Source organism: the organism of the source record quoted next, unplaced genomic scaffold, assembly GCF_019419815.1.
Source record: "Pyrus x bretschneideri cultivar Hongxiangsu unplaced genomic scaffold, Pyrus_bretschneideri_v1 Contig28, whole genome shotgun sequence".
Taxonomy (NCBI): domain Eukaryota; kingdom Viridiplantae; phylum Streptophyta; class Magnoliopsida; order Rosales; family Rosaceae; genus Pyrus; species Pyrus x bretschneideri.
The window spans coordinates 613,241-625,410 of NW_025999590.1; the positions used below are offsets into that span (position 1 = coordinate 613,241).

Genomic DNA, 12,170 nt, shown 5'->3' on the forward strand with positions numbered 1-12,170 from the left:
TATGCAGAAATCTCATAAAAGCATATAAAAAAAAACCTATGCACATTTGTATTATCATTGTGAGAAATGTAGGAATACCTACAAAACATATCATGTACATGTTCTTTCGTATACTCTTAATCAAACAACTAAAAAACTAGTATGCTCTTAATCAAACAACTAAAAAACTAGTATACGTATAAAGTCCTTGTCTACGATGAGTCGATGACCTGACCCTTTTCTACTTATATTACCAATCATTTGGCTCATTTCTAATAATTTTCTAATAATTAAGTACTAATTAGCAGACGTAACTGCATGAAAAATCTTGCTAATTAAGATAAACAAATTGGCTTGTTTAATCTACGAAATGAGTTACGAGAGAGGTCGAGAAAGATCACAAGATATATAAGATGAAAGTGTGTGTGTGTGTGTGTGTGTATATATATGCTGCATCTGCATGAGGGCATATCAGTGAGAGTAACGTGGTAGACATGCTGGTTGTCACTGAGCATATATTGGGGTCTTTTCTGAGTATACGTCCAAAGTCACACAAATTTCGGTCAGAGCTTTTAGACAAAGGACCTCTATCATCTTGTACTACAAAACCACGTGCCCCCTACCCTTTCACTTCTCTCTTTTACCCACTTATTATATCCCTGTTTCTCTGTTTCCCTCACACACATATGCTATAGTCCCTCATAATTTGAAACTAGTTGCTACCTTAATGTGGTTGAATCGAACACCTTAAGGACATTATCAATGGATAAGCCAAGTTGCTGGCCCAAAATAATGGAAAAAACTTTGTTACTAGGGGCCACTGGACCGCACTCGTCACAATCAGGCTTCGCCAAGTATATTCCTACGGGCATTCTACAAAACCATCTTTATTTAGAGAGAATTTTCGATGTTACCATCATATTGTCACATAGTGTTATTATTTTGTTTATGTTATTTATGATGCGCATGTACATAATTTTATTAATAGTATATCAAGAACGTTAATATAAGAGACAAATTAATAACATCATGTGACAGTGTAACAATATAAGCTAAATATTGTACTTAAGACACTAACTTATATTACTCACATTTATTGGTACACAAATTAAAAACAGTGAGTGTATATGAATCCATGACTTCTTTTGCCACAAACCTTTCAAGGCACATAATCTTCCAGGGTTGGAATTGAGCAGAGTGACTTCTGTAAGTAAATTTTCTATTATATCTGTAGACCCAAATTGAAATGGGTAAAACTAAAGTACTACTTGTTACCATCAAATGTGCCGTTCGGTAGGAATGGGGAAGAAGCATCGTAATAGGTAAAGAACAACTTTGTTAATTAGAAAGCATTCAACTGACAAATTCCGAAAGGTGCGTACGTAATAATTTTTGTTTAAGTATCACAAGCACAACTCACGCAGTGTACTATTATATTTGTGTTATAATAATGATGAATGACATAATTAATATGTTCTAATTCTAGATTATATTAATAATAAAAAATTATGGTTATATATATATATATATATATAAGTGAAACAATAATGCTACGTGCCTATGTATGAGATTCACAAATAAAATTGCTCAACATACTATATAAACACTTTATATATTTTTAGAGTGACTACAATGCGCAGTGGCAGAGCCAGGATGAGATCATTGGTTGTCCTTGACCATAATAACCTCAAAAACCCCATGTATATTTGTTTGTATATACTATATAGTATAGGGTAAAGTATCGATTTAGTCCTTGAACTATCATCTCAGTGAAAATTAGGTCTCTGAATTATTTTTTTTGGTAAAATAAGTCCCTAAAGTCATTAAAATTTGCTAATTTCATCCATACTGTTATATTCAAAACTATTTTATCCAATTTTTCATCAACTTAAGTCACTTGACACGCTTTAGAGTATAATAACGTTATTTTCTCGCCTATAAACCCTTAACATTTAATATGAGTTGTGAACATAACGTCTAATTTACCCTCCAAAGTTAACTTTATACACTATTTCTTTATGGAAAATTACCAATCTACTATCCAATGTGTATCATATGCAAGTAACGTGACTTAAATTAAAGAAAAATTGAATATAGTAGCTTCGAATCTAATATTGGGATGTAATTGGTAGATTTTTATAATTTAAAGACTGATTTTTCTGAAGAAAAAAAGATAGTTTAGGGATCTAATTTTCACTCAGGTGATAATTCAAGGACTAAATTGGAAATTCACCCTATTGTATATGAATTTATAAACAGTTAAGGCAAACTAAATTATAACATTCTCTTCCTACTTCTATTTTCTTCTATCATATTTGTCTTCCTTTTCTTTTTTCTTGTATGAAATACTTCAATTGAAAAGCATTAACAATCTTCAACATTACTTCATAGTATCCTGCATCAACCCTGGACAAGAATCTACAAGTAATAGTAGTTGTTGATATATGTTAGGCATAAACTTTCAGTATATATTGATAAGTGCCTAGTAGGTGCTTGAAGGCCATTCAGTGAAGCTTTTTGGTTGATATTATGACCTCATTATTTGAAAATCCTAACTACGCCACTAATGCGTTAATTATAATTCAATCACTATCTAACAATCAGATGTAATTATATGAATATCTATATTTTATACAATCACCATTTAGTCGTTGAGATGATAATTGTATTAAATAACTAAATTACTAAATTAAAGTAAATTGCACATTGAAAAAAAATCTCTCAAGTAGTCAAAGACAAACTCATATCCATGTCGTGCGAAGTGAGAGCACGACTTTGGCCTCTCAAGAAAAACAAGATAAAAACGCACTTCTGAAGAAATTAGAAATATAAATAAAATTCAAGTACAATCAACTTCCCAAGGTCTCATCCAGCAGAAACTGGGTTTTTGGCATTTTACAAAACCGCGTTAATTCATCACTATCTAGTTCGTTTTCAGGCAGCTCAGCATGATGGTTACTATTTCAAAAATTAAATTAATTTCTTAGATGAATAATTAATTTTTTTTTTTTTTTTTTAGGTGTGTGGTCAATTTAAATAAAATATAAATATTAAACTCACGAGTTGTAGTTTTAGATTATTTTGCTAAGACGGAATGTGGAAAATAATTGCAGAATCAAGAACAAATCTTGCAATTGAGCTGTACATCACTCTATAACGCGTGTGATGATGCTAAACAAAACAAGCTTAATTGGATGGAAAATAAACCACACACCAACCCCTTTCCGTCACTGCCCTTTAATCACTTGTTTTAAATAATCAATCTAGCTAATCTGCTGCTTTTTGTTGTATTAGTGTTCGGAAAATCAGACGTATAACTTTTCTGCAAGTCAAAATTAAATTTGCACTTAAATATTTAGGTTAAAACAAAAGCCATCGGAGAAAAGGTTGAAATATAGCTAAAAACAGATCCAAATAAAGTAATTCACTTGGTTTTTGCTCCTAATTCGCTAGTTCATCTCCTCCCTTGGTTGATTCAATTACGAGACTAACTAGTCGAAGAGTGGAAGTGCTATGGTTTTTTTTTTTTTTTTTTTTTTTTTTTTTTTTTTTGAACAAAGGAAGTGCTATTGTTTAAAAAGAGGAAAATAATTAGCATCTTATTGTAAGGAAGTCACTTAACATTAAGATGTTAACAGATTGTTTTGTGTTGTTGTTGTTGTTGTTTTTTTTTTTTTTTTTTTTTTTTTTTGAAAAGGGACCAGTTGATGGTTTCGTTACATCAGTTTCCCATTCTAGAGGTCGGAAAGACTTACAGAGACATTTCAATCTCCTTAACCACCATTGTATAATCACCAGTATCAGAAATAGAACATAAAAATTGACAGACGATTGATGAAATGAAATCATGCAAATGTAAGAATAAATAGATTTCCTAATGAAGGATCGGGCACGTGTGAATTTGAATCTCTATGATCATTACCAATAGCTATACAAGTCAATCCTTAAAACGAATAAGCAAAAGCAGTGGCAGCTAGCTAGCTCTATAAATAAATAAATTAATTAGTAGTGTTTAGTTGAGATATGGGATAAGACTTCAGTTGGTTCTCAGAAACTCATCCAGAATACAAGGCAAGTCGTATTTTTTTTTAAATGGGTGTCGGAGTTTCCGAGAAGGGTCAAAGATTCGTTACCAATTAACACTAACTCTGATACTATCGTTAACTTAATCAGTTATATAGTCCAATAAGTGTGGGGCTGATTTTATGCACACACACAAAAAAAATACCGATGCGATTGATTGAAAAAGTATTTATTATACAAGAAATTTAACTTCACGAGATTTTTAAGGTGAGAGATAATGCTTTAAAACTGAGAAGGGAGAAGGCAATCGAAAATGGCTAAGTGACTAAGGTGAACAACTTATATGAAATAAATTTATTAGACTAAACCCAATTTAATAAGCATTGTCATTTGAATTTTTTTATACACAATGATACATTATTAGACTAAATATCACGTTACAATAAACATGTTCCATAAGCTAGGACCCATATATCATTTGGATTTGACCATGATACTGATAGCCCATTTCCGAACCCTACACACTTTCTAGTGAGATTCTCAATTCTCATCAACAAGACAAGTAGACAACAAGATCGGCAATAAGGAGGTGACCATGGACCACCCGAGGTCCGAATTGAAAACCCAACACGTGGCAACAGCCCACAACCAGAAACTTTTCTCTAGCATTTGTGCACCTATGGACCACCTAGATAGGTTGTGCTAACCTTTGGATAGAATCGCTGTATGGAGAAAATATTGATCGTGGGGGTGGCTGGCATGGCATCATATGTCAAGCTTTGCAGAGTGCTCTCTATCTCTCTGAGAAATGAAAACAAAGAGGAACTCACAAGCAATTCCCAAATGTTCCCAAATTGGGTTACCAGATTTGAGGGTCTGCAGAAGTAGAATAGACTTCATGGGTTCCATGATTGACTACAACTACTTAGGACACTGTAAATAACAGTAATATTTCACAACCTCTTCTCCAAAGGTGCAATCATGCAAATATATCAATTTTCTTTTTCTAGGTTACGAAATACCAAACCGACTTATATGTAACATGGGGCGTGACAATTTTTTTTTTTTATTATGTTATTTGATATTCTACACTACTTTCATAAATTTCTAGGGCTAGTTATGTTATTTGATATTTTACACTATTCAGATTTATAATAAGATAATTCAACTCAGATGTAAAGTAACATACATTATTATAGCCAGTAAACATACATCTGCATCTTTGGGAGATATTTGAGTTTAATAAAAAAATGGAATCATACTTATTATCACTCCAAAAAGACAAATCTTGCTCATAAGAAATATAAATAAGCCATTGATTTAAATAGTATGTTTTTGAAACAACACAACATTGCAAATTTGAGTTCGAATCCCCCCCTCGTGCAATTTAGTTTGAAGTATAAAAGCATATCCAAGAATTACTACAACATTTTGCTCATTTAGTTAGTAAACAATTCAAAATTTAGCTAGCTTATTTATCTTGCATTTCAAGCAATATTTTCTGTTTTAACGAACTTTGAATGTATAAACTGAAAACATAACTTTACTCCTACCGCAAAACTTAACGTGGTTACATATCCCTACCATAAGACACTTGATTGTATATTATGAAATTGAAAACTAAAAAACTTGGTTAACTAGAAGCCGATGACGCAAAAGACATTGGTAATTGAAAATAGAGGGATGTTCGCTTTCAGACCAAAAGAGATGACGGTAGCGTGTCGGTGCTTCACTGGAAGTCGGAGTTGAGTGCCTTCTCTCTTGGACATCCAATAATCCCAGAGATTTTTGTGATGAGAACACGAGTAATATACCATATGTTATAATACAAATTATAAGATATGTGTGTTAAAATGTTAATAACTTAAAATATAAAAATTTTCACTACTTATATAAAAACACATAATGTGTCACTCGTATTCTAATCACAATGAAAAATTTCTCCCAATAACCCTATCCACCTATAACAACAACTAAAAATATATTATTTAATTAATTAAACAATATGTAAAAAATTGCAGCAAAAGGTACCATTTATGCGTAGTCATTATTCTCTTCATTTGTATGTAATTTAGCTGCATGAATATGTATTAGTATGAGCTATTTTTCTTGATCTCCCATCTTCTTCTACTTTTCTTAAAAATAAAAATGAAATACTTGTTCAAAAAAAAATAAAGAAATAATTAACAAAAAGATGGATAAGAATTTTAGTTTGCGTTTAAATAAGATGGATTTGTAACAATTTTGTATATGTTATATTTACGGGTGCAAGTGTACGAAAATTTTATAATGCTCAGGTATATATGGGATGAAACAGTAAATTAGATAATTAAATTTACAAAATTAAAATTTTGCAGTTTTAATTTGACAGAAAATACTTGTGCATTTTATATACTTTTTTTAAGCCCGAAATTATGATTCGGTACCAAACCCTAGTATAATATAAGAATCTATGCCTATATCTCGGAAGCAGCACTTCTAAATGACACATTAACACTTAGCTGGAGCTGTTGTATACACAAATTAATTATAAGTGGATATCATTACGTACGTGCAAAATTTTAATAATAATGTCAATATCCATAAAGCGACTTGTACTTATAATTATACCTAATTAACAAAAAATGCTAGTACTTATAGTATGATTACTAATTATAATTGTTTTATATTATGAGAAATGTTATTGGCATTTCAAAAATCTCATTCTACACTCCTCACAAGTGTATTTTTCTTTCAAAATATAGAAAGTTTGGAGTGTAGAATGAGATTTTTGGAGTGCCAATAACAATTTTGTATATTATTATCATCTAAAAATATGTATATAATATGTAAACACTGGTCAAAGAATCATCACCGTCAGTTCATTATTCATAGTGTCGGACTAGTGTCTTTCCCGTTTGTTCCCTCCTGTATCCTGAGCCTCTTGAGGCTCCCTATTTATATGCATGCAGCGCTCTATTTTCCACAGAGCAAACCCTCCTTCCTTACGGACCAAGTCGACCAACTTCTCTACTCTCTCTCTCTCTCTCTCTCTCTCTCTCTCTCTCTCTCACTCTCAAAGCTTTTTAAGAAAAGGTTCTTGTCATTTCACAAGTACTTAATCAGAGGCCAGCTAGCTTGGTTGAACTGAAAATGTTGTCAAAGAAAGCAAGTTGTGACTCGCATGGCCAAGACTCATCCTACTTCTTGGGATGGCAGGAATACGAGAAGAACCCTTATGATCAAGTTCAAAATCCAAATGGTATCATTCAGATGGGACTTGCAGAAAATCAGGTGAGAATCAGTCATCATGAAAATTTAATCTATTATCACTACTAAAGTCCATCGGGATTAGTTGATTTAAGTCCAAGGTTCGAAACTCTCTAATGTAACGAAAAGAAAGAGATACTAAATCCTACCTAACTTACTTTGTCACAAAATATTTTGAAAAGATCTCATGGCGCGGTCAAGCCTCAAGCTATCATGATAAGAAATAATAATGTAATCAATTAGATGGTCCATCGTTGTTCAAAGTGACAATCTCTAAGTTGGTTGGTGATTTTGCGTACGTGTGCATGGTCTTATACCTGTTTATATAATTTTTAATTAATTTTTACAATTAGTTTAGTGTTAATATTTTGTACATGCTTTGGTCTCTACTTCCGGTGACAAGCTTATTAATATGTACCTACCCTTTGCAGCTTTCATTTGACCTTATTGAGTCATGGCTTGCAAGCAATCCCGATGCACTGGAGTTGAAAAGAAATGGAGAATCTGTTTTCAAAGAGTTGGCTCTCTTTCAAGACTACAACGGCTTCCCTGCTTTCAAGAATGTACGTAATTACTTCTAAATGTAAACATTTAGAAATTTTTTGATCGTGGATATATATATATATATATATATATATATACACATGTATATACTTATGTGTGTATGTAAGTATACGAATATATATATTTTCTGAACTAATACGCACTTGTATATACAGGAGATGGTAGATTTCATGGCAAGCATGAGAGGAAACAAAGTAAAATTTGATCCTAACAAGCTTGTGCTCACCGCCGGTTCAACTTCTGCCAACGAGACTCTTATGTTTTGCCTTGCTGATCGTGGCGAGGCCTTCCTCCTCCCGATTCCATACTACCCAGGGTATTGATCATAATCTTTGTGCGCTACATTATGTTTACATCCAAACGTATTGTTCTTCCTAATTATTCTCGAGGACTTTTGTATGCACAGTTACATATAAACTTTTCTCTCACGACATGCATGCATGTAAAACTCACCACACAATAGTGATCAATCTGACGGATATATGTGAGTTTCGCACGCATAAATAATCGGTGCATACAATGATTTTCCCCCACATATAATTCTTAATTAGTACTTATATTTTGTTTGACAATATAACTCAACTATTGTTGTTGATCACTTCTTTTTGGCAGGTTTGATAGAGATCTGAAGTGGCGTACCGAAGTTGAAATTGTTCCAATAAAATGCACAAGTGCAAATGGATACAAAATCACTGAGACTGCATTGGAAGAAGCCTACCAACAAGCCCAAAAATTCAACCTAAAAGTTAAAGGAGTATTGGCCACAAATCCTTCAAACCCTTTAGGCACAACAATGACTCGGCTTGAACTCAATCACCTCATAGACTTTGCCATTGAAAAAGAAATACACATAATAAGCGACGAAATATACTCGGGCACCGTCTTCAACTCCCCAAGTTTCGTAAGCATTGCAGAAGCTCTAACTGAGAGAAACCTAGAAGATGCCGAAGTATGGAATCGTTGTCACATTGTGTACAGCCTCTCTAAGGATCTGGGGCTGCCAGGTTTTCGAGTAGGCATGATTTACTCCAACAATCAAGCCGTTGTGTCCGCAGCTACAAAGATGTCAAGCTTCGGACTTGTCTCTGCACAAACTCAGTACACGCTTTCCCAAATGCTCAAAGACAAGAAATTTACCGCCAACTACATGGAGGAGAATCAAAAAAGGCTTAAAAGAAGGAAGGAGATGCTTGTTTGTGGGCTCAAAGGTGCAGGTATTAGGTGTTTGGAAAGCAATGCTGGGTTGTTTTGCTGGGTGGACATGAGGCACCTTTTGGAGTCCAACACTTTTGAAGCTGAAAAGAAGCTTTGGAAGAAAGTGGTTTGTGAATTCGGATTGAATATCTCTCCCGGTTCTTCTTGCCATTGCTCTGAACCCGGTTGGTTCAGAATGTGCTTTGCAAACATGTCAGAAGAAACCCTAATGGTTGCAATGCAACGTATCAAGGCCCTCGTTGAATCCACCCTCGTTCCTCAGCAAACAGGACTGTCTAAATCCAGGTGGTTAAAGAACAAGTGGGTTTTCCAATTGGCTTCATATGAGCGTGAACCAGGCCGTTAATTAATTACCTAATCCTGTGTGACATATTGAATTTATTTGTTTTGCTGATTAAGGTAGAGATAATCGGGTGATGCTTGCAGATTATGTTTTCATCACCATAAAATGTTAGTTAATTATTGTATTTATTCATTCATTGTATTTTGTGTGGTAATTTTTACCAGTAAGAATGATGGTCCATGGCATATATTATTGTAACAAAATAAAAATGTTGTGGTCTCGTGTGCGCATATACATATGTGAGATGAATACTGTACTTTTTCCTTAGAAAAACCCTCTGTTTTGGGCTTACCTAGGCCCGATGGATGTTGTCGCTCGATTGGACAAAGAAAGCCTTGCCGGTCATATTCCAGCCGAAAAACACCCCAGTCATTAGTCATACAATTTGTTTTGGTATGTATTGAAGTATAAGTAATTGAACTTGTCACTGTATTGCTTGAAGGCATCTTCGAATACATGCAAAACAATTTTCCCTAAACTCTAAACCCTTAGCATTTCCAGCAACTTCCATTCACTAGTGATGGGCCGATTTTATACTATATATTATTCTTTACTTTTGGTATATTTTATTTTGATGAGATTTTGATGTTTTGTTATGTATTTTTAATATAGGACATGCAAACTTGTTTTGAGCATAAAGTATTCAAACGGTGGAATTTTTGAGTGATTCCAATTGAAGCGGGTTCGTGAATCTGTCAAGAAGGTTGCATCAAAATTTCATAATTTTATCCCTAAGCATCTGATTGTGGCGAATTAATTTATGTCAGCATGCAGTGCTGGCAGATTGGGTTGCAGAGCTTATTTGCGACTTTAGGGCTAGAAGATGAAGGATTTTGGACTTGGGCTCTTCTTGCAACTTAAAGAGGAGGTCCTAATCTTTAATTCTGGTTGTTTTGGGCCTGTTTTGGAATTCTAAAGGTCTAAAAACGTGGCTATTTCTATGCTGGGCAGATTTCCTAGTCAGAATACGAATGTAATTCATAGTTATCCTTTTATTATTTTATTTCCTAGTTTTTAGAAAACTTTTTATATGAGGGTTTTAATTTGGAGTAGTATAAATAAGGCTTTTTAGCCATTAGGTTTGGGGGACGCAACATTGGGAAAAGACACATTATTTTGGAGAACTTCAGACTTTTTACCTATAAGGTGTTTTCAATCATTTTTCTAGCTAATATATTTTCTTTAGTTTTTATTATGATTGTTTGTAAGTTCGTAACTAGTCCTTTTGCTAGGGCGAAGTCATGAGCCTTAGCATGAATATCTGATTTTATTAATTTGTTTATGCATGGATGCATGCTTTATTTGAATTATAATCACCGCGATTAAACTATCTAATTGTCTTAGTGATTCACGACCATTAGGGTTTTTAGACAAGTAATTTGATGCAATTTATGTTGGAACATCATCCTGAAATTGAAGATGGCTTCTTGCGATTAGTAATTGTTAGTTCAATTAAGACGAACATCACAATCTTAAAGGTTGCATGGTTTTTCAAAGGGTTTTCACAAAACTTAATGAGTCTTACATGTTTATTTTTGATCTGAACATCGTAGACGGGTTGCATGTTAGATATATGTTTCGCTTGAACATCATGAGGAAAATATGCATTAGGAAAACCTAACCTTCAAAACATGTATGTGGAAATTCATAAGTAAATAATAGAGTTGCATAAGATTGTAACGGTGATGGCTAAACTTTAGAATTTCTCGAAATTGATTTTAATTTAAAAAACATTTTTCTTCTTTGCTGCTACTGTTTCCAAACTTTCAAATTTCTTTTATTGTTAATTTAATCTCTTCAAATTCATAAATCTCAAATATTTGATAAAATCTGTTTTAATAATTAATTAAGAGTTGATTTAATTACAAATTATTCATTCAATCCCTATGGAAAACAATCTTGCTTGAGCTGTTATACTTCGATAACCTTGTACTCTTGCAAGTATTTTTAAATATTTTTATCCCTACTTTTGCATGTGGTAAAAAATCCTATCAACTAGCCTCGGTGGAAATTAGAGTCTAATTAACCGGTGTTGCATGCATACGGAGTACGGGCACGACAATACAGTGATATGAATTTTTTTTAGATATTAAACAAATAGTGCAAGAATACGACAACGAAATAGCTAACATACAGGTTCATGAATTTGCATCCACTCTGTCGAGTAAAAAAATCCACATGAGGATATGGTCTGTTGAACACAAATTATCATGAGAGATTCAGATTAACTAGTACTAAACTGAAATGAACCAATTAAAATAGCTAATGCTCGGAACAAAAGAAAATTGGTACCCATTTATCTGCTTTGTAACCCTATTCTCTTAATCCATGAAAAACGAAATTGGAACAATTGTCTTTTAATTTTGTCCTAATTGGAGCTTTGTCTACAAAGTGCAATTTCGAGGTTTCCAAAACAAGTTATTTTGTGGTAAATAGATTCAGTGAATTTGCATGTTTTACTTTTACAGAGTGATTCACTGAATAAAAGATAAACCTCCATTCCATTTGATGAACAATGAGTTTTTCTTTTCATCGAACAAATCAAAGTGTAGTCTAGTCCTGCAGGTTGCATTCAATTGAGATGTTCACAGATTTTAATTTTTTAAGGGTTATTATACAAAAAGTCTAAGAGATTTGTATAATCAATAGAAGTGGTATCTGAGATTGAAAATCAATAGAAATGGTCTATGAGATTGTCCACCATCCATAATTTTGGTTCTTCCGTTAAAAACAATTTTGAGCAATTTTCAAAGCTTTGTAATTCAATCGTTTTTTAAACCAAATTTGACCCATAATA

The 12,170-nt window shown here is 33.1% G+C and overlaps 1 protein-coding gene across 1 annotated transcript; it reads left to right on the forward strand.

Moving 5' to 3' along the window:
• Window positions 1-7,027: 7,027 nt before the first annotated feature.
• LOC103929658 (1-aminocyclopropane-1-carboxylate synthase 8-like) lies at window positions 7,028-9,603 on the forward strand. Its single transcript, XM_009338884.2, has 4 exons — window positions 7,028-7,275; window positions 7,683-7,814; window positions 7,971-8,131; window positions 8,428-9,603. Exons 1-4 carry the CDS (start codon window positions 7,135-7,137, stop codon window positions 9,374-9,376), a joined length of 1,383 nt encoding a protein of 460 aa, XP_009337159.2. The 5' UTR covers window positions 7,028-7,134; the 3' UTR covers window positions 9,377-9,603.
• The last annotated feature ends 2,567 nt before the right edge of the window (window positions 9,604-12,170 follow it).

What these genes read in the sequence shown, in the direction of transcription:
- LOC103929658 (XM_009338884.2), top strand. Translation starts at nt 7,135, where the DNA reads ATGTTGTCAAAGAAAGCAAGTTGTGACTCGCATGGCCAAGACTCATCC. An exon ending in TGGGACTTGCAGAAAATCAG is followed by an intron (nt 7,276 to 7,682) that starts GTGAGAATCAGT and finishes TACCCTTTGCAG; the next exon opens with CTTTCATTTGACCTTATTGA. An exon ending in CCGATTCCATACTACCCAGG is followed by an intron (nt 8,132 to 8,427) that starts GTATTGATCATA and finishes TCTTTTTGGCAG; the next exon opens with GTTTGATAGAGATCTGAAGT.